This window comes from Taudactylus pleione, unplaced genomic scaffold, assembly GCF_031769625.1.
Source record: "Taudactylus pleione unplaced genomic scaffold, aTauple2 ptg000154l, whole genome shotgun sequence".
Classification (NCBI taxonomy): domain Eukaryota; kingdom Metazoa; phylum Chordata; class Amphibia; order Anura; family Myobatrachidae; genus Taudactylus; species Taudactylus pleione.
The window spans coordinates 18049948-18077035 of NW_028284556.1; the positions used below are offsets into that span (position 1 = coordinate 18049948).

The window sequence follows — 27088 nt, forward strand, 5'->3', positions numbered from 1 at the left end:
TCATGCAAAAAAGCCTTCTCTTTCAGACATATGCTTTTTTTTCCCTGTGCACGCGCATCGACCCGGGTCTTGGCTATTTCAGAAACTACCTGGGTCGGAGTGACAGATCCACGACCCTGCAAACGACCAGGGTTATTCCCAAGACTTGCAACCCGGGTTAGAGCCCTGGTTTATGCCCGAAAGGCATGAACTGGTTAAAGACTAAAAAGGCTTGATTCGTAAGCACAGCTGCACTTGGAGATGACATCATGTCCAAGCATTCAATGTTAACTCAGGACCATCACCCAGGTGTGAAAGAGGTAAGTACTGAAACCCTAGCTTCAACCCGTGTTCAGTGTCCAGAGTTCCGAGCCAGGTTAAAGCCGGGGTTTATGTCTGAAAGGGGTATAAGGTAAAAGTGGTAACATTTATACCAACAGCCCATCAGTGCAATATCTTCAATACACCAGAGGTGAGACACCCCCAAAAATAGCGTCAAGAACACATCCATTTACCAATTCGTCCCCCTTCGGTAGCGCCTAGGAATTATCTTTCTTTACTACAAATTTTCCATAGGTCTTGAGTGGACCTTGATTTATCCCAGGCTGCTCTTTCATAACGCAGCACTTATTTGTGTTCCCCATCTATCAATTCTGCAGTCTCATGGTGCACCTTAGTCGCATCGGATTACTACTAGGACGCATTTTTGGGTGAAAAAGACGCTTAGTGCTAGCAAAGTTGCAGAGAACATGCCTGTTCACTTGCACCACATGGCGTATAGAGACTAAATTTACTAAGATTCGAGTTTGGTCGAGATAGGAATCTCGGGTGAGATTAGGCATTTTCTGCAACTTGCAAATTTACTAAAGATAAACTCGGGTGAGTTTGTGAGAGATTTCTCTCTTTTCACTGATAAAACTCGGGTGAAATCGCAAACTCGAATCAACTCACCATCGGCCAAACTCAGAAGTACTTTTCATGAAAAAGATGCAACTCGAGAATTAACCAAGAATCGAGATTACAATCTCTAGTGAGATTGTAGCAAACTCGCTGTGAAATTGAAGTTTCAAACACTCCACCTCCTGAGCTGCGAGTTTGGCAGAAGCATACACAGATCACTGTGATTTGTGCATGTTTCTGTATGTAAACACTATCTAAAGGGTTAATATAAAAACAAATGGCGTAGCCCCCCCAAAAGCATAACCAGCCAGTCCTTCTTCCCGTTATAGGGAAAAAAAGGTGTAGGGTTCCATAATCTAGGAACAAGCACCTGGCTGCAGGGCGGGTCCTGGTTTAAAGTAAAGGGGGAAAGAAAATGCGTAGGGGTCCCCCTATAATTAAAACCAGTATCAGACCCAAACAGACTGGGGTGTAATGCACAGCCAGGAGACCCTATCACCGGGTCTCCACGCCAAGGCATTAACAACCCAAGCCGTTCAGCCCAAGACAAGTTTTTGTCCCTCCTAATTTTAGGAACCAGGTCTGGCTGAGTCCGGGTCTGGTTATGTCTTTTGGGGGGGAAGGGCCCTACGTAATTTTTTTTTTTTTTACATTTAACCCTTTTTTTTACAGGTACAACACACAAGCTGCCTTCACATATCTCACTGATATGTGCAGGCTGCTTGCTAGGGAGAGTTTTGCAGAGAGAAAACACTGCAATCTCGGGTGAGTAATCTCATCTAAACTTGCTACTCGAGGGAGAAATCTCAATCTGCTTCACCATCGGCCAACTCACTCTCATCTAAACTCACTTCTTAGTAAATTTGTGAGTTTCAGGAGCCTCAAATCACCCAAGTTTCGGCGATTCTAATAAGAGTTTAAAAAAAAAAACAAGCAGACTCGGATCTTAGTAAATTTACCCCTAGGTGTATGAGGACCACATCTGTAATACTCTAGGTGAAATATAAATAAATATACACATATACTGATATACATATACTTCATCATTACATGCTTAACATTTATTAACAAGCCAAAATGTGTGGTGCCATATTTCAAAAGCTAAGTTAACTAATGTGAGATAGAGAGCAGTCTTCATGTACATGCATATGTCAAGTTCGGGGGTTACAAAGGGGTGACAGGACTGTAAAACAGAAGGAAAGCAGGATTCCAGTGTAAAGGTGAAATTCTTACTTAAAAAAAAACTTATGCTGGAATCCTCATAGATCTTAGTCTATCCAGACTTAAAAGCCTTCCCTAAATACTGATTTGACACTTGTTAAAATTACAGTTGCATGCTGCACCTGATTCCTGTGAAAGATCAGAAAGAGCTCATGACCTCATGCAGAGCTTTAACTAGTGAAATTCCAATTTGCACGAAAATAACATCAGTCTTAAAGCCTAATTCAATCAGCCATGAGCATCATCTGCTTACAGCCAATGGAGATCAGCCTAACATAGTTGACGTTTATGCGGCAGCTTGTGGCAAATTACATTCAGCCATACTGTCTTTTTAGAAGGATGAACATTTTTTCATAGTTAACGGTGCAACTCAGTAATACCCCTTTTCCACCTAAATTCCGGGTCTGACCCGGAGTTGGAACAAAGTTTCTATCCGGATCAGAACCGGAATTTTGCCGGCGCCGACTTGAGATATTCCCGAGTCAGCGCCGCTAACACCGCAGTCGGGTCTGCATAGACCCGGCTTTTGCGGAGTGAAAGTGGTCGCTTGGAGATGACGTCATCTCCAAGCGCCACTGAAGCCGGTCCCAATCGGCCGGCTAGCAGCGCACTCCAGGTCATCGTGACCTGGAGTGCGCTGTTCTCACAGCAGGGTTTCACGGACTACGCCCGTGTTAAGCCCTGCTAGTTACCTGGGTTGGATTGCCGGGTCACTCGACCCGGCGATCCAACTCTCTCCCCTTTTACACCAGGGAGCTGCCCGGGTTAACCCTTCAAAAACCCGGGTTTTAGCTCCGGTGTAAAAGGGTTATTAGTATAAAAGTCCAGGGGTTAAGAACCAACAGAATAGCTGTCCAAAGTCAAGAGAGTTAAGAGTAAAAAGGGTAGAAGACAGGGGTAAAAAACACAGGTAAAAAATCCAAGAGTATGAGGAGCATTAGTAAAGAGACTCTAGCTCACAGAGACATGTTCAATAAACTGGCAGTAAGTTGCTCCCAGGGAGCTGCTTATATAGGCCTAAAGCTGAAAGTAATCTGCACTAAATGTTAACAGGTTACTGTCAGAAGCTGGTTAGTAAGAGCCTCACAGACAGTTCTGCTCAAATATAACAGGATTGATAAAGTTTCAGCAAATTGCAGCCAAGTCTATAGGTGGCCATACACGGTGAGATTCAAAAGTTGGTCAGATCAGTTGGACGATTTCCCTTGAAAATTCTTCCCTTCAGATACAGGACGATTTGTATTTAAAAATGCAACTATTTCACATAAGACCATACGATTTGATCAATCACATCACATAATCTGTGTCAATTCCTACACGATCAGTTGAGATCTCTCTGCAAAATCATCTGATCTGCGATCCAACTAGACGTCCCGCGCATCGGGGTCGCAGAAGACTGAAAATACAACTATTTTCAAATGATTGGTCTGTCGAACCTGTAGAAACTGCCCAAATCGTGTGATCAATCGTCCCGTGTAAGGCCAGCATTAGTCTCACTTTGTAGAGGCTGCATTGTTGCAACTCAAGAGTTAACAGTTTGAGTACAAGGTATCAATTAGGGATGTGCAGGCTCGGATAGGTTCGAGTTTGCACGTGGAGTTCGGATTTTTCCCTCCAAAAAAACGGAACTCAGAACGAGGCAAAACGTCATCTTACATGGACGAACATCATCATTCCTGGACAAAAGACCAGGAATGATGATGTTCGTCCATGTAAGATGACGTTTTGCCTCGTTCTGAGTTCCGTTTTTTTGGAGGGAAAAATCCGAACCCCACGTGCAAACTCGAACCTATCCGAGCCTGCACATCCCTAGTATCAATAGACTCTCCCTGGGCATTGGTGGCATGAGACACCTTGCATATGCAATAGTAGAGTAGCCGCGCCATTTTGTGTACCAAGAGGACCTCAGGGAGGCCAAGACTTGATCAGCAGGGCAAATCCGGGACTGCATCAGCACAGGATCTGACATCTGTCTCTTGTTCAAACTACTGTATTTTATCCATCTGCTGGGTGAGAGACAATTGGGCATTTATGCCAAAACTGTACTTTTTGAAAAAAATGTTGTACATAACTGTTATATAGCTTTATATAACTAGGTCTGAACACTTCATATATGGTTTCCTCATGCTTTCTTAATTTTTTTACTGAATACATAATGACAAAGTATAAAAAAATATGTTTTTTGTCACATGAGATTTGATTTTAAAATGTTTGGACTAGTTTAGGACTAGGTGATTATTATTTACTGATAATTAAAATACAGATTTGAAGGAGCGTAACTTTTTGTTTTCACATAAAGGTTGGTGGAATAGAGATAAATTGGCACCTCATTCAATCAAAGAAAATTACATGTGTTAAATGATTGAGAACAAGGGTACTTACCTAACAAGATACTCAAATCAACATTTAAATACCTGAGCATCCTTAGAAGAACCGCAATTATGCCACAATTATACATAACTTCAGTACTCTATACTTTGTGAATTCTTGTGCCACAATCTATTTAGCGCTTGTTAAATAAATAGTGTGGGCCAGCCCCCTCTGCAATCTGACTACACCAATCCAATTTTTCCCTTTGATCTAATTCATGCTCAACTGCGGTATTGGTAAAAAAGATATTTAACCTTCACTGCTATTCTTCACTACATTAGATATCAGTGACTGCATTAACCTAAATAAAAGCTGAAAGCTTGGAAAATGCATTCTGCTTTAATCAGTCTGCTGTGATAGCTGATTTAACAGGATCAGGGTTGGAAAAAGGTTGAGTCCTTGAATCTTGTTTAGTTCGAAAGCACCAAAATATGAAATATTTTGTCACAGTGCTATTTTGTCAGAGTGCTTCTTGCATTTGCAATAATGTACTCATGTTTGTTCTTCCTCCATAAGCTTCTGTGAGAAAACATTAAATTGTTTTATTGTTGTGCTCTGAAATTCTACTGCAAAGGTAAACATATTCTTCTGCACAATAACCAAAAAAATGAATAGTACAACAGTGCTATTAATGTTGAGACAAAAGCTGTTCACACAGCATGTATGTGGCCACTGAACTAAATGATGCTGAGCCAATTAAATACAGTAATACACTATGTCATTATCAGGTACTTTGGGAAATATGGTCATGGATTGTCTGCTAACTGCTAGTGTTCATCTCAGATGCAATAAGACATTCAGTGGAAGCTAGAAGTGATCTGGCAGGTTGGCCCCAGTGTCAAACAGAAAAGTCGGTGGCCAAATCTCGTCTAATTTGGGCACCCAATAGTAGTTATTTTACTAGTGTTTGAAGAGTAATGGGCAATTAATCCAGCAACCACTTTCTGTAAAACAGTACATTATAGCTGTAACATGCAAGCAGTAAATTACACACAGCACTTCTGTATAGCGAGATGACGACATAAGAGATATAAATAGATTAAACTTCGGATGGCAGAAGATGAAGAGTTGGAGAGCAGAACGTAAGCTAATGGCGTGCCTATGTAACTGTAATATACTTACACAGGCGCATTGCCAAATAAACCTTCTAGATGGCCTAAATCTTGCAGGTACTGGACAGTTGGTGCAATAATACCCAATAATTATGACTATCAGCAGCACTAAGTATCCTCTTCTAATCATCTTATTGCGTATTTACTTTGTCCACATATAGGCTAGAAGGTGGAAATTTTCTTTTTTTTTTGCAAGTAAAATACCGTATATACTCGAGTATAAGCCGAGTTTTTCAGCACATTTTTTGTGCTGAAAATGCACCCCTTTGGCTTATACTCGAGTGATGCCTGCATGGTACGCAGATGAGTAGTGTACCATGCGGGCCGCGGTGCAGACTGTGGCCCTGATTCAGAGCCGGACGCTCTGACCAGAGCGCTCGCTCTGAATCAGGGCCCACCTCCATAAATATGGAGCGTCCTCCTCTATCAGAGCCAAAATCACTCCCACTGACATCACTAGTGATGTCAGTGGGGCCGGCTTCAGACGGTAGGCGTTCCCTTGGGAACGCCTCCGTCTGGCAGGCATGCCCCTGGCACGCCCACCAAAGGGGGCGTGCTGTCAGTCAACATCGATAGCACGCCCCCTTTGATGAGACACTACGAGCGAAGGAAAGTCCTTCGCTCGTCGCGTCTCGCGGACAGCCGCTCGCGAGTGGGTCTGAATGAGGGCCTGTGTCTCTGTGACACAGCTGCACCGCGTGTGTAGCGCTGACCGGACGGAGTTCGGTCAGCACTGCACACTGCCAAACACACAGCCGCCAGAGCCGGCAACTGTGTGTTCGTTGTAATCAGCAGCCGATGAGAGTCTGTCAGACTCTCACCGGCTGCTGCTGCTCCCTGGTAGTGCGCCCAGAAGTAATCCCCCCTGGTAGTACCCCCAGTAGTCCTAATAAAAATTAAAAAAAACACTTACCTGAAACCCCACTCCTGGTCCCGCCGCTGTTATCAGCTCCTCCGGCCGCTTTGCATTATGGGAGAAACGTCATCATGATGTCTCTCCCATTACCCACTGCGGGAGCCGGAAGATGGCAAGATGCAAAAGATGCAAAGCAGCCGGAGGAGCTGATAACAGCGGCGGGACCAGGAGTGGGGTTTCAGGTAAGTGTTTTTTTTTATTTTTATTAGGACTACTGGGGGTACTACCAGGGGGGGATTACTTCTGGGGGCACTACCAGGGGGGGGATTACTACTGGGGGCACTACCAGGGGGAATTACTACTGGGGGCACTACCAGGGGGAATTACTTCTGGGGCACTACCAGGGGGAATTACTTCTGGGGGCACTACCAGGGGGAATTACTTCTGGGGCACTACCAGGGGGAATTACTTCTGGGGGCACTACCTGGGGGAATTACTTCTGGGGGCACTACCGGGGGCGATTACTACTGGGGGCACTACCAGCTGCTGCATTTCCCACCCTAGGCTTATACTCGAGTCAATAAGTTTTCCCAGTTTTTTGTGGTAAAATTAGGTAGCTCGGCTTATATTCGGGTCGACTTATACTCGAGTATATACGGTATATTAAAGATTTTGAAATACAAATATATAAGCACAATAGCATAACATAATATTCAATATCCATGACAATATACAAAGCAAATTAACCAGAATACAAAATTTATTTATTGTATGAACTAAATAAGTTAAAGTCTACAACCAAATAATATAGCCTTGCATAATCCATAACTTAAAAAAAGTGCAAAAATTAAAGTAATCATCTAATATAACAAATACAAAGTAAAGTGATAGAAAGAACAGGTAAGAAAGAGACCAAGACCAAGATGAGGGTGGGGTGAGAGAGCATCCACTGTGAACCTAAGGAACAAAAGACAAATTTTGGTGGTCAAGGGCATGTGGGAAGTGAGTTACGAGACCCCCATCAGGGATTTATAGTGAGTAGACTCCCAATATTCCAATCAATAAAACCATACCTTCAGGTAATACTTGGGCTGATCAGCAGAAGATAGTATAATATCATCTATGGAGAGATATAGTTCGATCCTATGAAACCAATCAACTAGAGTTGGGGGGGAGTGGACTTCCATCGCACAGGTATAACGGCCTTGGCAGCACTATTAAGGTATTTTAAAAGGGATTTTTTTATATGCAGATAAAGGAATGGTAATTAAATTAAAGAGACAAAATTCAGGCCCATCTTGAACAGCCGAGCCCACAATTTCCTGTGCAACCGAGACCACCCCATCCCAAATGGGCCTCAAAACCGGACATGACCCCCATTTATGGACGGGATTACCCAAGTCTTTACCACATCTCCAACAACTCGCCAACACCCCATGGCACATTTTTGATAAGACCAATGGACAGCAGTACCAAAGAGAGATTACTTTAAAATGTGTCTCAGTAGTTATTATGTTGGTAGAGCTACTCCAGGATTTCTCAAAAATAGAAGCCCATTGAGTATCACTAATATCTATACCAAGATCTCTCTCCCATTTTTTAGTAAACTTTGGCAATGAGGAAAAACGGTTTTCAATCTAAAGGGTATATATAGTAGAAACTATGTGGGTGGGGATAGTTGAAGACGGAACCAATTGCTCAAAGGGCAAAAGGTTATGAATCCCTGAGGAGAGATATAGTGAGTGGAGAAAATGTTTAACCTGGAGGTATCGCCAAATCTCGTTGTTGGGTAACTGTCACTGAGCTTGAATATCATGAAAAGACAGAACTCCAGAGGCACCCATCAACTGACCAACCCTAGATATCCCTGTGTGTGATCAGCATTTGAAAGACAATTTTGAAACCCCCGGGGAAAATGCTGGATTGTCAAATATCGGGTGGACAATTTCTTAGTAGCAGATTGAGCCCCCAAAACTGACAACTTCCTAAATCAATTCTCTACTGTAATCCTCACACTGTTACGCTAAAATATACCTTATTTCACAGCTAGAATTGGATCAAGCAGAGCAATGCTACACATATGCTAATTGCTACATTCTAGCTAATAATTAATTAAATGTATTTTGTAGTTTACCCCATCAACAATTTGTGCACAAAACATGTTGCATTATGACTTACTTTCAACAGCTGAAAGTAGGTACATGACAGTTTGAAGCAGAGTCTGAGAGCAGCTCTACTTGTGCAGAGTATTCAGAAATCACTAATACTGATAATATCAACAAGTATTTACCAGGTAGACTGGAAATTACATATCTTGACTAAAACGTAAACATACTGTATGTATACCTAAACAATTGCTAAAATAGATGAAACATAACAGTTATATCTGTATCATTATAAAAATATTATTTACTGCAATAGCGAGACGTTCTTATGAATAGTATGCACTACCACAGTCTATATGAAATGTCACTGAATGCTGTATCCAGCAATCGGATCCATAATGCACAGATGAATGTACTTTTCCATTTGCTTGCATTCTTTCCCTAATTGCACTAGGTCAGTCGGTAAAGCTAATTGCCTACTGGTTCCTATTGGCTATTTAAGAGAATATCCTTATTCCAATGTATAGACCCTGTAAACCAATAATTTGATATGTCTACATTTGTAGAGTGTCATTCACAATTTTTTTCTATATACAGGGGCTTATGCAGATTTGGACGCTACTTATGTTTATTAAGCAGAAGTAACTTATGGCCTGAAAAATACACAATTTGTACAATGTGCAGAGCTGCAGGCACCTCCTGATGCTAGTGATTATGATTACTATGTAAAGTACATATGTTTCATACAACAAGATAATTTAAAATACGCAAAAAGCATATGAAATGCTAAACGCATATAACTTCCATGTATGTTTCCCTTGGTCTGACCTCAGATCGTGGGAAATCCATAATGTATAAAGCATACTTGACTACTCTCCTAGAACTCACGAATCTCGGGCGGCTCTCCTGGATACACAGAAAACCAGGCATGTCTCTTGGTGGGGATGTAATTATTAGACCGCCGGACGAGATGCCGGTGGTCTAAATGCCGTCGGTTCAAACCTGACACGGGACTTAAAATACGAACGCCTTTCTTAATCCCAACGCCGGAATCCTGACAGACGCCATCCCGAATGAGGTAAGTCCAGGGCATCTTAGGAGTTAGCCGCGTGGGGGGGATGGGGCATTTTGGGTTTAGGCACCCCAGGTGCGACATAGGGTTAGGAACTCCCCGGGGAGGGTAAGGGTTAAGCTAGGGAAAGGGAGGGTTAGATGTCGGCTAGGGGGAGGTTACAGTTAAGCATTGGTTAGGTTTAGGGTGCGGGAAGGGGGGGGGGTTTAAGCACTCCCGGGGCGACTTAGGGTTAGGCACCACTCCGGTAGTTTTAGGGTTAGGCACCACCAAGTGAGGGTTAGGGGGGGGAGATGGAAGGGTTAATTACCAGCCGGCGTCCGGATCTCCTGCGAACAGCTCTTGGTGGAGCAGCCCAACAGATTCTGAAGTACTGATGTAAGTGCAGAACTATTTGTATACATATATGCATATACATAAGCGCCGGAACAGGAGAGGCAAGAGGGTGCCTCGCCGACCCCCCGAAAAAAAAAAAAACATTTCAGAGGCGCCAGTGTAGCGGCGGCTGCGGATGGTCAGGGGCTGTGCATTATAGCAATGAGCTGCACAGCCCCTGCACTGCACAGAGGAGGTGTAATCTATGCTCTTTAAGTTAAAGGCCGCAAATTACATCTCTGCCTCCGTGCAGTGCAGGGGCTGTGCAGCCTATTGCTATACTGCACAGTCCCTGCCTTCCGCTGCCCACTATGGTGCCACCTACTCGTCTCTGGTGGTCACACTCTCCCCTTTTCCCGTGATGCCGGCCTCCTCCTCCTCCCTCCGTTCTACTAACCCGCTTCTACCCAGCAACATGTAAGTTGACAGGAGGGAGGGGGGGTTCGCTAAAATTAAATCATAACCTGCCTCCCCAACATAAAATCGTTCTGACACCCCTGTGTGCATATATATTTGTGTATATATATATATACACACACAGTATATATATATATATGTATACTTTTCCTTGGCAGCGGCACTCCAAACAAAAACAGAGTAGGCAGGATATGGACATCAATGTTTCGATGCTTTAAAGCATCGTTTTCAAGTATCTTGAATACGATGCATTAAAGCATCGAAACGTTGCTGTCCATATCCTACCTACTGTGATTTAGTTTGGAGTGCCGCTGCCAGGGGAAAGTGTGTTTGGTGGCTGACTTGGCTATCCCCGGAGGGCACCCTTCATTTGTGGCAGCAACTGGGAGTGCCATCCATACTATAAATATATATATATATATATATATATATTAGTGCCACTAATAGGCTTCTACTGGGGCGGCCCATGCCAAGGTCAGGAATGGGTTAATAGGATACACAGGAGCATGAAGTTCAAATCGCTGGAGCTAGGTGATGAGCCTAATACTCTGGCAAAAGCGGAGTGTCCGGAACCTCCTTTTACAGGGGAAGTTTTCATGCTTTGGCATGCCTGCCCCTTTAATTTATTAAACAGGTCAGCTCGTGCACCCCTGGGGGAGCCAATGGTCCTTTTGTACATGGCCGAGGAGAAGCCAGTTGCTGGGAAGAGGAAACAGCTCTCAGGGAGAGGAGGAAGCCGGTATCACTGTCGCTGACGCCTGGCGTTTACTTACCCGGCACTTGGCAGCCCCACCACGTACCCCGCAAACTATCACTGCTGCATCGGGGTAAATAAGCTCCGGGCTCTGATTTACATACACGCTTTCTAACAGACGTGTATGCAGCTGCTTTCACCCCTATTTGGTACGTAAGGTGCACAAAACAACCTTCCCTCCCTGCTTCTTTAATGTATGCAGTTATAAGTGTAATATATGCCTGGCGCTACATACACAGCAAGCTTTAGCATATTTCCTGGGCTTTAAAATTGGATGTATATCCAACACTGTTAGCCCTATAATTAGCATTTGTTACCTTTTTTTACATACTAGCAACCTGCCCCAGCTTCGCTCGGGAGCAATTTCCCCGGGGGGTGGCTGCCTAACCCTAACCTCCCCCCAGGGATGCCTAACCCTAACCCCCCCTTCCCCTAGCCTAAACCTAATCTCCCGGGGTGTGCCTAACCCTAAGTCCCCCCCGGGAGCCCTAAACCTAACCCTCCCCCCCGTGGCTGTCCGCGCCAGGCATCCCTTCGATCGGGATGCCGGGCGCCGGTCTCCCGAAGTATGTCTAATGATGACAGGCATTGGCATATCGATGCCTGTCTTTAGACCCTAGCTGGGATATGACAGTCGGCATACCGTCACCACAACCCCCCCTAGTGCTGCCCTGCAGATGGCTGTGGCCCGGCCACTGGAATGTGCTCAGAAAGGCAGGAAGATCATGGATGAAAGATTTTTATTGCAGCTACCATAAGCATTATCAGCAGAATGACCCTGGGACTGGGGCACCTGTGCATATTTCCACAGCCTCCATGCGCCCCCCTCCCCGGCTGCCGAACATGGTGTTAAGCAATGTTCTTTTTGCACAATGTACCCTGTATTTCCTGGTCTCTCTGTTGAGCTTCAATGGGAGGTGCCTCCTGTTCACTGAGGGCACGTGGCTAAGGGGGAACAACATGATGAAGAGGAAGCACTTCACGGTGTAGTAGTAGTGGCCGCAGTCCGCCTGCAGGTTCAGCGTAAGAATGGACAATTGGACATTGGAATCCAATGGTTACTAACCTTCAATGTTTTTGTTGCGATGGTAGTGTTATTACCATTTGATGGTGGCGGTTCAATGTTTTCCAACATCAAAAGAAAATCACTTGATGGTGTTCCAATGGGTGTTTTTTTTTTTTTTAATTCCTGATAGCTATGCTTCCACTGGCTCCTTCCTGTCTACTGTGTCTGCATCAGGGAATCTTCATGGGTTCGTTGGAGGTTCTCTCACACTCTCTGTCTGCCTCAGACATTAACCTCCTCAGTCCCTGACTCCCTCCCCTCTCTAGGTTGCTGCTAAGCAACAGGGCACATTGCAATCTCTGATTGGCTCTCACTGCCTCTTGTCGATTCAGCAACATGGCCAGCAGCTTGGTGCAAGAATTTTTCTGTGACTTTGCTTCACTAAAATCATCTCTGCTCGGCTCCCTTTTGTCACAAATGAATGGTCCATACACCTAAACCTTCCTCGACCAATGATGTATCGACTAGTGAATCCCATCAAAATCCGTCCAGTGGTTCAAGAGATTAGCCCAAACAAACAGGCAGACCCCTAAACCGGGGACTTATATATATATATATATACATACATACAGTCAGGTACATAAATATTGGGACATTGACAGAATTTTCATATTTTGGCCTCTATTCACCACCACAATGGCTTTGAAATGAAACAAACAAGATGTGCTTTAACTGCAGACTTTCAGATTTAATTTGAGGGTAATTACATCCAAATCAGGTGAACGGTGTGGGAATTACAACGGTTTCTATATGTGCCTCCCACTTTTTAAGGGGCCAAAAGTAATGGGACAATCAACTCAAAGCTACTTCATGGACAGGTGTGGGCTATTCCCTCGTTATTTCATTATCAATTAAGCAGGTCAAAGGTCTGGAGTTGATTCTAGGTGTGACATTTGCATTTGGAATCAGTTGCTCTCGACTCTCAATATGAGAGCCAAAGAGCTGTCACTATCAGTGAAGCAAGCCATCATTAGGCTGAAAAATCAAAACAAACCCATCAGAGAGATAGCAAAAACATTAGGTGTGGCCCAATCAACTGTTTGGAACATTCTTAAAAAGAAAGAATGCATCGGAGAGCTCAGCAACACCAAAAGACCCGGAAAACAACTGTGGTGGATGACAGAAGAATTATTTCCCTCGTGAAGAAAAACCCCTTCACAACAGTTGGCCAAATCAAGAACACTCTCCAGGAGGTAGGTGTATATGTGTCAAAGTCAACAATCATGAGAAAACTTCACAAGAGTGAATATAGAGGGTTCACCACAAGATGTAAACCATTGGTGAGCCTCAAAAACAGGAAGACCAGATTAGTGTTTGTCAAACAACATCTAAAAAAGCCATTACAGTTCTGGAACAACATCCTATGGACAGATGAGACACCTGTGCATATTTCCACAGCCTCCATGCGCCTTGTACCAGAGTGATGGGAATAGAAAAGTATGGAGAAGGAAAGGAACTGCTCATGATCCAAAACATACCACCTCATCAGTGAAGCATGGTGGTGGTAGTGTCATGGCGTGGGCATGTATTGCTGCCAATGGGACTGGTTCCCTTGTATTTATTGATGATGTGACTGCTGACGAAAGCAGCAGAATGAATTCTGAGGTGTTTTGGGTAATATTATATGCTCATATTCAGTCAAATGCTTCAGAACTCATTGGACGGCGCTTCACAGTGCAGATGGACAATGACACGAAGCATACTGCAAAAGCAACCAAAGAGTTTTTTAAGGCTAAAAAGTGGAATGTTATGCAATGGCCAAGTCAATCCCCTGACCTGAATCCGATTGAGCATGCATTTCACTTGATGAAGACAAAACTGAAGGGAAAATGCCCCAAGAACAAGCAGGAACTGAAGACATTTGCAGTAGAGGCCTGGCAGAGCATCACCAGGGATGAAACCCAGCGTCTGGTGATGTCTATGCGTTCCAGACTTCAGGCTGTAATTGCCTGCAAAGGATTTGCAACAAAGTATTAAAAAGTGAAAGTTAGATTTAGGATTGTTTAGTTTGTCCCATTACTTTTGGCCCCTTAAAAAGTGGGAGGCACATATAGAAACCGTTGCAATTCCTACACCGTTCACCTGATTTGGATGTAATTACCCTCAAATTAAATCGGAAAGTCTGCAGTTAAAGCACATCTTGTTTGTTTCATTTCAAAGCCATTGTGGTGGTGAATAGAGACCAAAATATGAAAATTCTGTCAATGTCCCAATATTTATGCACCTGACTGTACACTCAAACCACTGAGGGATTCCAATATTTACTTCACTTGCAACTCATGTGATTTTTAAGTGATTCTGGAGATAAAGGATTAAATGCTTATTAGTCACGCAGTCAGATTTTGTGGATTTGAAGTTGGATGTATGGACTTCACTATATATACATTGAACAACCTTTTTGTACTAATTTGAAATTAGATTCACAAGACTACTCTGCTCTGATGTTAATGTCTTGATGTTCATATTGACTTCCCCCCTTCAAACTTATCTACATATGGACACACAGAGAGAGAGACCAATATGAAATACTCTATACTGCTGTTAACAATCTAATGATGCTCTGATCAGGGGAGAGCTGGCAACATTTGACATCGGGGACAGAGAGACGCCCACCCATGAAAGTTCATGTTCCGTTGTCAATCTTAAAATAAAACACTCACAGACAAACTGATATATTGAAACAAGTTCAACATTAATTTAACTGCATTTCCAAATTCATTCTAGCATAGCAGTCCTCCTGAACCTCAGCGTATAGATGTCTAAATATATAAAGTACTAAAAAAAACATATACTGTAAATGAGAGCCCTACAGACACAGCATGCAACAATACTGAAATTCTAGAAAAACAATAATTCTTATATAATAGGAATCTGTAGGAGTTTTCTATATAGTTCACAGCAACTAAGCCAGCTTTGACAAATACTGGAAATTACATCAAACAAAAAGAGCAGATTAATGCACTTTGATGGTCATATATGTAAAATATATTAGCAAGATTGCAACCATTTTCAATATACATCAGAGACAACAATTCCACATAATTAAATATTTCACATAATTAAAATATATTCTTGCTCACACATATGGCAATGGGTAAATTTGTTAAAGTGAGAGTTTTTAGAAGTGAGTTTTAGAAGAGATGTTGCCCATAGCAACCAATCAGATTCTACTTAACATTTGACTAGCACCTTCTAAAAGATATTAGCTAGAATCTGATTGGTTGCTATGGGCAACATCTCTTCTAAAACTCACTTCTAAAAACTCTCACTTTAGTAAATTTACCCCTAAGACTCTTTTGGATCCATTCAAGTGGTTGATTCATGGACCTCTTTAAAGGCTGCATCTTTGACTTTAGCTGACTCCCTATGTGAAGGGATCTTTTGCCTATTTTACCCCCCATTCCTGCTCAGACCCACTGTCTCTTTAGTCTCTTGGCCTGTACAGTCCATTGTCCAGCTTTCGTCAGACACAGGGCGCAGCACATGAGATGGGCAGTGGAGAGGTTTATGAATGTCACTGCTTGGGTACTGCTGTTGGTCAGGTGAAAGAGTGCACCTTGTAAAATGTTTCTCATTGCCCGGCATTGGGCTGATTATATATCTATTGTTCTATAGTGGTCCTTGGCATACAGATCAAACATAGCAAAAACATCAACAGCAATTCAACATCTGTAAGAAGGTGGTGAACAGCCGCACAAACAATGATCATCAGTACATTGAAAAGAACATGTGCAGTACATGAGAATAAGAATGTTTAAAAAGTTAATTTGAGAGCTTTGGTCAGTAGAGTGGCTGCATGAGTTTTCCCCTACTTCCTTTCCTATTCATGGTATCCTTGGTCTTCTACCATTTGACAGACTATTAGTAATATTGATTTTGATCTAAAAGCCCCTAAGTATTCTAACACAAAGATACACAACCTGAGGGTCAGAATCCCATTTAGCCTTTAGGTGTCCCAGACCTATTGGCACTTGAGCATTTGAAGTCCAAGAACAATGGCACATTGACATTTGGGATATAATGGGCTGATCATCAATAACTTAATACATACACATTTGGGTCCTATTTTTTGTTTTTTTTACAAGAACACCTCCCCAATTTGTTTTCACCTACAGGACATGCAGAACCTATTAAAACAAATACACTACGCTAAAGTAAACAGCTTTTCTTTTTTTTTTTATTTACATAAAAAAAATTAATGGAAACTTCTCAGAATATGTATCATATACCAAACAATAAGTTCAATATTTCAGCCCAGAGTCAAACAGTATTACTGTACAGTGCAATATTATTACATGTAAATCAATAGACTGATGTCGGTGAACTGAAGATTGCTCACCCATATCTTGTTGTTTTGTACTCCACCTTCAGGATAGGTTTGCATGGTTCTGGCTTTTTTCCATCCTTTATCTGTTTACCTAGGGCACAAACATCACACTGGTTAAAAAATAATAATAATAATCACAATTTCACATATAAAATTCAGGCCACACATAAGCATATTACAATAAAAGATGTTTGATATTTTTCATGTCAAAACATGCCAGTTGTACACAACATTTTAAAATTGTACAGCAAATGTGATTCACCAGCAGAGCACATACATGCTTTCATGTGGCCAGAATGACAGACCTGTCAAGAGGTAGGCAGTCAACATATAGAAGCTACAATAAGTAGAACAAATATTGCAGGTAGAATTTTAAATTTACAACAATGTACTACATTGGAAAGTTGCAGTGTTTTCACCCAGGTGAAGTTAACAGTTGTACCTACAGTATATGAAACAGGATTTTATAACATCCACAAAAAGATATGGCATAGTTATAGCCTCACAGGGGTTATCAGTCTTTTGCTAAGGCATAATGTCACTACAAATATTAAAATATTTGGTTTGGAGGAATCAGGAAATCTCAAACTGAGATGGATTTCCTCAAAACCTACGATTTAAATTTTGTAGGTATTTTTTGTATTTTGTGGCTCCACTGTGCAAATGGTCAAAGCAAGTAAAAAATTAGACTATGCACAAAACAAGGTGGTTCTTAATTTCATATATACACTGACGTGCCAAAAGTCATGGGATAGATGCCTAGTATTGTGTAGGAGCCCCTCTAACCCGGCGAAATGTATCAACTCGACTTGGCATTGATTCCAAGTGGAAGGAAGCCTTCTAGAAGAGATGTTGACCCATGCTATCTGGATAGCTTACCACAGCTCTCTGAAATTTGTAGGTGCAGGACCTTGGGGGCGAATAGACCTCACAGCACATGCCATAAATGCTCGACTGAGTTCATGTCAGGCGAATGTGGTAGCCACACCATTCATTGGAACTATCCAGAATGCCCTTCAAACCAATTCTGGACAAATTGGGATAGATGACAAGGTGTATATTCCATTGTTGTGGGGGTACATAAAGTACATGAAGGGCTGCAAATCGTCATCAAGCAATGCAATGTAACAGTTAATGAAGTGTTCAGGTGGTCCAGCAGACACAATCCATGCCACATAAACGCATCCCACTCCATTATGGAACCACTACTAGCCTGCATGGTGCCTTGTTGACAACTGGGATCCATGGCCTCATGGGGTCTGCACCACACCAAAATCCCACCATCAGCCCGAAATAACTGGAACCGTGACTCATTGGACCACGCCACAAGTTGACAGTCCTCCAGAGTCGTCACAAGCACAGGTGAGGCACTGTATCTTGTGTCGCAGTGTTAACAGGGGCACTTTATTGGGTCTTCTGATTCCATATCCCATGGAAGCTGAATAACGCTGTACTGATCTACTATATATGCGTCTGATATATTCTGCACTGAATGTGGATGTGATTTAAGCCAGTATCACTTGTCTGTAACCACGGACAATTCTGGCCAAATGCCACTGGTCACGATCATTAAGCACCCGTAGTCGGCCACTGCGTTGTCCAGAGTGGGTGTTAATGCCTTCCATTAGGTATTCCCGGTACACATGTGACATCGTAGATCGAGGAATGTTGAATGTCTGCATAACTTCGGAAATTGAATGTCCCATCCGTTGGGAACCCACTATCATGCCCCGTTTGAACTCCGATAATTCACATCGCTTTACCATGAGCAGCCTAGCTGGTGTTCAAACTGATTCACGAGATCTCAGATTACAATGGATGCAGCTATGGGCATTTCCAAGACGTCACAGTACGGTGATGCCACCTACCATCACTTATATATATATTGAGAGATTGATAGTGATATTAGGCAAGTGAAGCTTGTTGTTTTGTTACCCAAGCAAAACAGCTCTCTCAGCTCACTTGTCTTTGGCTTCTCTTGGTCACAGGTCACATTCTGTTTTTCCTTGCATGTTTTTTTTTTTACAGCACAACAAAGAAAGGAAATATGCCTTGAGCTTTCACTTTCAAGGTGACTCTCTTGACCAGCATTTCAGCTGGATTAAGTTATGCGCATTGTGTATTGTTTAGTTTAAGTTATAAAGATATTTGAACTCCCCAGGGCTTTCCATCATCATGTTAATACATGCAACTGATACAAGCATAATTGATAGCTAAAATTTGAGGCATCGATGTGTCTAGCATATCTGTACTATTGGCAAGAAGACTAGAGGTAACCCAATACTAAGGACACAGTTATCCTGTTGCACCTCTGAAGCAGGACTGAATTGAAATGTGCCACCAAAGGTAATTACATCTTCTGACAAACCTTAGTACCAGCCTTGCTTTATATTCTAAATTAATATAATGTGTTCGAAAACCCCTGATGGAAACAACTAATCTTACAATCACCTGGGAGACAATAAAGTAGTGGCAGTAGCAGGCCAAAGAGAGCAGCACGTGACGGGATATGAGAAGCATGTGTGCATCTCATCCAAACACGTGACATTATCTTCATTCAGGGACACGTACTGCTTTAGAGCCCCATGGACGATGGTGCTAAATTATGCTAATGTTTCCCAACTAGAGGTCCCAGGGATCTGTGGCATCACTATGGGTGGTGACACCAAGTGCGGCACTTAATTCTCGTGCCCAGGCCCCTAATGTGTGCCATTTTGGGGTGTGACTGCATGTCACATCCCCATTCTTGTCACACTGTGGGCTTGCCCAATGCACCGGGAACCGCTGGCCTGCCTACAGTCTATCCCAGCACAGAGTGGATGAGCTATCAGCGCTGCTCGTGCTCGGTGACATCATCCCAGGGGATGACACCAAAATAGCAGAGCAGCTCTGCTATTCTGGTGTCACAATCTCAGATGGTAGTCTCCCACATCCACCTAGTGATGCCACTGCCAGGGAACCTTAACGGTGCATACGTATTTTCCAGATCTCTTAGTTGGTGCACAGGTGTATTCTTTACTGGCTGACAAATCTTAAAAGATCCACAGGTGGAGATAATTATTTCATTGGTGACACTGAGGAGATCTGTAAAACAAGCACGGTAAGGGGTTCCTGCGGACTGGAGGTGGAAAACAGTAAATTATGCAATTGGCCAGCAGAAGCTGTTTGGTTGTGCATAAAGTAATAACACTGTTTTTGTTTTTTTTCTATTTAGTATGTGAAGTACAACCGACAGCTTAAACAAGTTCTATATTGGGAATGTTTTGCAGTTTAGTTATACTTGACATGTTTAATTAACTATAAAATAAGACAATTTAAAAAGTAAAGACAAAAAAAAAGTTTGTCAAGCTTTTGACTTTTATACATCTTAGAGGAAAAAACAACAAAGTTATTACAAAGCTTATTAGCAGGTAAAGATTTCAGAAGCGCTGAAAATGACAAGTTAATGCATTTGGAAATGGTTACTCATCCACATGCCAAATGAATCAGTTTAGAAAGGAGTCATCTTCAAAAATCTGATATGCAATTTTCCCTTCAGTAAAATGACTAGGAAAAATCCCAAGTGAATTGAATGTTCAGATTAGCAGAACTGAATGCTTGAATTTTCTCTTCTGTCGTCCACTCTTCTCTTTTGTGTGAATGCATGACTTTGTAGTTAGAAAGATAGAGGCTTTTGAAATGGAATTCCAAACTCATCAGTGCTTTAATATCTCATCAAAGTCATCCTATCTCAAATACGCATGCAAGAATACGCTGTAGAGAGTTCATGATTTTCCAGGAATCTTCTAAACAAATCTACATTAAAGGCACATTAAAAGTAAAACAAAAAATCTAAGTACAAAGCACACCAATAAACACCAATAAACATGTGTTGCTTCAAAATCTCCTGGTATCTTGTTCTGGAGAAATACCATCACCAAGTTAAACATTAAAGACATGTATGCATAATTATAAAAAACTTCCAGTATTGCTCATTAAACAAGGTTAAAAGGACACTAGAAAAAAAAAAAGTACTCACTGAGACTTAATGACACTTTAGAATAATTTTCATTATCAGAGCTACCCGTAGCTATCTTAGTGTTCTAAAAACACACACAAGGCTGATTTCTTCTACTAATGACAGTTCATCTTTCTTGATAGCCTATTGTCCATCTCCCTTCAAACTTAGAGCATGATTCAGAGGTGGTGGCTATTCATGCGCGGCAGCCATTTGCTACGGATTCTCTACTGTGAAATTATGAAAATTACAGTTTCAACATTCACTTATTGCAATAGTGTGTCCAGAGATGTCCACTTACACTATCTGAGCACAGTGCAAATCCGCTGGTGGCTAAGAACACTCCACCATCACTCGATCCATCGACCCCTCAAGCAGCCTATGGCTCGCACAATGTATCCATCTGAAATCTCTAAAAAAATATGGCCTCTGTGGCTTCGGTGCTGCAAAAGATAAAGCAGCCGCATGCATTTATATCCATGACATGCCCATAAGATGGTCTCTTTTTGCGTTCACTTCAGGTCACCTTTCAGTCACCGCTCAGAAATGCCCATGAATCGCAATCTCTTTTTCTAATGATACTGACCGCTTTCATACAGTTAGGCTGATGCGTGTGCGCAGTATGAGCTTTGTGCAGCACAATCATATAACAATGACATGCAAAGTAGACAAAATAATTTTAGACAATAAAACAAAGGGTAGGGGCTCAGGCCTATCTAAATGAAGAACGAACCTCCGGTCCTACCAAGATGAACCAGAATGACTGATCTCAAAATAGTTCCTTTTGTCTTCCTCGATATATGTATTTATTTCTCATACTTAAGCTACCTTCTACACTATAGTGTGGTCAATTGACCAATATTGCAATATATTCATTGAAAGCCTTGGTTGTTCTTGCTGATTCAGGTTTATACTTATGGTTCCAGCTTTTTAAAATGTAATTTCACTGTATCATTTTTGGGTTTCCCATTTTTGCAGAATTAACACTTTATTTCACTAGTTATTGGATATATGATTAGTTATTTACAGTTCTCTTTTCAGCCTTCACTATGGCTGTGGTCACTATATCATATTATACTTTTTTTCTTAGTGCGTCTGATTACACATTTTTATTTTTATCATCCTCTCATCTCTATTCACCAATTCTGACAATATGTAAGTTTTCAAATCGCAATGTTTGATGGTTATTTTAAGTGCATTAGATACCCATGTCGCTTCTGATGTTGTTACTATTTACTTGCTTATTATATGACGTTCGATCTTCCCATTCCATAGTTATATGGATGACGATATCTAGGTTTAACATAACTTGTTGCAGCGTAACTCATCTGTTATTAATTATATGTTATGAACTCTTACCTTAGGTTTTGTACGTGGAATGTTAGGGGGATTCACTCTCTGATAAAAAGGAGACATATTTTGACGTAACTTAATAAATAAAAAGTCAGATATTACTTATCTTCAGGAGACCCACTTATCCCCCTCTGAACATGCTAAATATGTTGCACCACAGGGTTCTGGCATCCTCCTCCGCCCTTGAGACATAAAAAGATGCTAGCACCCATTTTCAAGTACCCCAAATTTGACAGGACTATTTATTTTCACCAAAAAATACAGCTTTATGCCATTCTTCACCACTTTTACAAAGACGCTAATAGCAAGCAATTTACACAACTTAAGTACCCAAAATAGTTTTATTAGGGCTATTAGTACACATCTATATTCATTCCCTATGTATCTTTTTCTGGGGTACAGACTGATTTCACCAATTCTTTCAATACTTTTCGCCTGATCCGCATTCGCCTATTTCCGCCTGTTTTGCAATTGAATTAGGCGAAAAGTGGGGACGAGCACGGAATAAATTCACCTCTGAAACAGGCAAATGAAGCGAAAACTCGGACAGCCGAAAACTTTGCCCCTAATTGAATTCTCCTCTTAGTGCCCCCCACATTCCAGCATTTGTGAAATCTGCCTTATTTCTGTATGTGGCTGATTGGTTATTACGCACTGATCACTACACTAACCCTGCCTTAAAAGAAGCCCTGTTTTCAGTCGCGTCCCTCCCCACGGTGTCACCCGGTGCGGGGAGGGACGTTGTGTTGCGCGGTGCCAAAAGGGGGCGTGGCCTCACAGGAAGGAGCGTTGGCCTCGTGGGAATGGGGTGTGACCTTGCGGCCGAACCCCGTGGTTTCGTTAACAATAGTAGCCTGGTGGGGGGTGTCGGAGGTGCGTGCAGTGCTGGCTCCCTCACAGTATCAGGAGCTGAGTGCTGCACCCCCCTTGTGACGCTATTGCCTGATGCCCCGGCAGCCTTGCTGAATATCCCAAAAACACAACTCCCTTTGATCTTAAGTTCTAACATTTTATTTTGGGATACCAATAAAGCATGGTTAAATGTTAATACACACTTAAAGAAAAATCACCATTCTTCACCTTGCGTACCTTTGTGGGGTAACCCGACCTTTCCTCCATTCCTTAGTAATCCCTTTTACAGACTCTGTGGTCAAAATGGTATCATGTCCATTAAGGACGTGTTTGATACTGGTGGCACTGCTCTTTCATTTACAGAGTTACAAGTCTCCCTAGAATTCATTTTTTTATATTTTTACAGGCAAGTCACTATGTTCAGTCATTAGATAACCCTCTGTGGGTCTCAGATATTCCAGATCTTTTATCCCAAATATTCTCTATGTGTGCACTGACTAAATTTAGAATATGCCTCCTTTACCCCCATTTAATTTATTTGAGTTCACAAGCATGGTCGACTATTTCTCAGGCATGGCATACGGAAATCCAAGAATTACCTGAATTTTAGTCAACTCTTACAAGTCTGGAGAGTGTTTTGCCTAACCTTTAGTCAGCATGGTTGCAAAAGATTCATCTTAGAGTACCAAATCGTACCTATATATCTCCTGCCCATAGCATACACCTTGTACCATCGAATACTGGTAACTGTATCAAATGTAACCACTCCAGTGCCTTCCTATCCCATAAGCTATGGTATTGTGGAAAGGTTAGTAGGTTTTGGAATAACTCTACAAACATACTAACATTACTTAAACTCCTCACTGAAACTTAATCTGCCGACTTCTCCGCATGGGAGGCAGAATCCTCCTTAGGTCCTTGGAAGCCATCCCTGTGGGTTATGGTTACAGTAGCAAGCAACTAACCCTCAAGCATTGGATCTCACAGTCCGCTCCCACATTGAGTGAATGGAAGAATGCAGTGCTAGAGTTACTTTACTGTGAAAGACGCATGGCTATTTTCAATATTGAAAAGGGAGTCTTAAGGGTCCCATACACGGTGCGATATGCACCTTGCGATGCGATGGCAGATTCGACAGCTGACATATCGGGCGGTCCCCACACATGGAGTGATCTGGTGACCGACCATCCAATATGCCGGCACCCCCTCGCCCCACCCGCATAGCGCTGCATGGGATAGTTTGTCGATCCCCCAGATCAACTGAACATGCAGAAAGATCTGGAGGGACGGACGACCCCATGGGAGTGCGCAGTGGATGATATAATGCCCAGACACAGAAAACTATAGCAGTGATATTGTTCAAAACCCGTCGGATCGGCTGCTATATCTCTCCGTGTGTGGGGGCCTTTAGCCTTCTCCAAAAAATGGGAAGCATATATTGAGTGTTTGCCTAACCAAACCCAAACTAATATTTGGAGAGTTTTTGAACACACGAGGGTATATTTACTACAGTGAGAGTTTTTAGAAGTGGAGATGTTAACCATAGCATTGCCCATAGCAACCAATCAGATTCTACTTAACATTTAACTAGCACCTTCTAGAAGATAATATCTGATTGGTTGTTATGGGCAACATCTCCACTTCTAAAAATTCTCACTTTAGTAAATATACCTCACAGAGTGGTTTCTGTTACGACAGGTCACTTTAGATAACTTCCTGTCTTATATATTACGAATCTATCTTATTTGTTTTATTCTCTTTTATTTTACTGTAGTATTCGCAAATAGTGAGAAGATGCAAACTCTGGTTTACTGGATAGTTATATCTGGATATACACCTTCTTTTAGGTATAGTCTGAATGGTACTTAATTTCCTAGAGTTTTTACGTTACCAGCGTCACTCCTACTCTAAATAGGTTTCTGTCGTGACATGGGTATTATATTATACTTTACTGTATTATATTCTGTTATATTATGTTTTCACTTACATTTTTATACATATTGCATATCATTATTATTTTGATACCTTATTTTGTCTATTTGTACTTATTATATATGAATATTTCAGTTTGTTTGTTTGTTTCAGGTTGATCTGTGGGATTTATTGTATTTATCCTCTAGATATTGTTAAGGGATCTTCTCTAACTTTCCAACGCTCTAGTAATTGCCACTTACATTTGTATAGATTTTTACCTGTATTTCTTTACTCTTTATAGTTCTTCTGTGCATTTATATTTCTACATTTATAGATTAAGAAAAATAAAAATCGTAACAGCAACTTTCTTGTTTCAAGTCAAGAAATAATACACAATATTTTAAAAATATTGTATTGTATTTTATTCTTGAGATGTATGATGTACATTCTACTTTGCTGTTCAATAAACAGATTAAAAAAACAAAAAAAAAAACAAAGGGTAGGGAATCATGCACATGAGAGTTTATAATCTAGTGGAAAATGGGACACAGTTGAGACAACAAAAGTTTGGCTCATGATGCAGATTAGAATGGTTGTGTGTACTAGTGTAAGTAGCATAGGTAGAAATAAATAAATCTCTAATTAAGAGATGGGTTTTTAAAGAGCATTTAAAGTGTTTGCCAGCTAGAAGAGAGTCTCATTGGACATGGTAGGAAAATACTTAAGTGGATAGTACTACGGGAGAAATCTTGCTGATAGACAGAGCTAAGAGTGTATGTGGGAGAGAATTTGAGATGATGTTTGATACATAAGAACGCATGATCATAACTACCATAGGTGTAAGGGGTGCTACTACTCTATGGGCCGCAGAGCTGAGTGGGGCCCATCTTCCCTGTCAAAGTTACAAGTGTTATATACATTTTTCCCAATTGGGTGGTACATAGGGGCACTTACAAACTTTGCTATGGGGACTTCAAATACCTAGTTAGGACCCTGTAAGAAGGGGTGATGTTTTTGAGGTTGTGGTAGATAGATGTGTGTTAAAAATATGGGTATGCGGTCATGAAGCCGGCGGTCGAAATGCAGCGTAATCCCTGGAAAGGGATTTAACATATGCATCGAAATACCGACGCCAATGTTAATCCCGATGCCGGAACACCGATCCCCGCCATCCCTATCGTCCATGAAGGCCAAGTAGAATACTTAGCTCGGGAATGGGGGGGTTAGATATAGGGAGACCTGGGGGGGGGACTTAGCGTTAGGCACCCCCCTGGGGAAGGTTAGGGTTAGGCTAGGGAAAGGGGGGTTTAGAGTTAGGCACTAGAGGGGAGGTTAGTGTTAGGCACCCCCCGGGTGGGTTAGGTTTAGGGTACGGGAAGGGGGGATTAGGTTTAGGCACCCCTGGGGGAGGTTAGGGTTAAGCACTAGGGGGGAGGTTAGGGTTAGACACCCGTAAAGGAGGGTTAGGGTTATGGGGGAAAGGGTTAGGAATAGTTAAAATACTCACCCTGTCGGGATCTTCACTGTTCTGTCTTCCGGCGTCGGTTTAACATATGCCGGGCTTAGATCTGGCGGCATGTCATACCGATTACAAAAATATGATGTGTTCTGGAGGATATGGGGAGAAAGTGTAGAGATGTGCAGAGTGGTTTGGCAGATATGGAGGACTGAGAGATTAAGTCTGGCCACAGCACATAGGACGGATTGAAGAGTGGATAAATTAGAGTATGGCCAAGAGATAAATTAAATTACAGTAGGGAGAAGCACAAGAGGTGTTACAACTTTAGGTCAATTGTATAATGAAGGGAAATTAAGTTTTTTCAGCAATTGCAGAATGAATTTAGTATTCCTCCTACAGTTTTTGTTTTAGATATTTGCAATTATGACACGCTATACAAGCACAGGTTACTTGTACCACTCCTATACTTTCACCTTCCCCCGTTAAATCTTTAGTGGCTAATTTGGGTACTAAGGGTAAGGTATCCTCTGTTTATGCCACCCTCAATGTTACATTTCTCCCAGAGCTGCTCACCCACCTTAAGTTGAAGTGGGAGATTAACATAGGTTCGATCTCTAATGAGCATTGGCCACAAATTTTGGGATCAATTAAATTCACTACTTCCTGTGTTCGATATCAGCAAGTACACTTTTATGTTTTGAACAAAGTGTGTCATACACCGGTATCCTTACAGCATGCAGCCTAAGAGAGGACTCCTTCTGCCCTAGATGTAGGGAGGAGAATGCTGGATTTTAGCACTTGTTGTGGGGCTGCCCTCTAGTTTATTCTTTTTGGAACAAGTCTGGAAGGATATATTGCGAACGGCTCCCTTTTTTCTACCTTTAAGTACTAGAATCTGTATGTTTGGTCTTGATTTAAAAGAAACACATTCATCGATGCTGTATCGCTATATTATGTGT

The 27088-nt window shown here is 41.9% G+C and overlaps 1 protein-coding gene across 2 annotated transcripts in view; it reads right to left on the reverse strand.

The window, feature by feature from the left end:
- The window catches only part of STXBP5 (syntaxin binding protein 5), a 468219-nt gene that overhangs the window by 151425 nt on the left and 289706 nt on the right, over nucleotides 1-27088 (reverse strand). For both annotated transcript variants that reach the window (XM_088474382.1, XM_088474383.1), the window contains exon 9: nucleotides 16567-16645. In XM_088474382.1, coding sequence (XP_088330508.1) covers nucleotides 16567-16645 — 79 coding nt within the window. The remainder of the gene's footprint in view (nucleotides 1-16566; nucleotides 16646-27088) is intronic.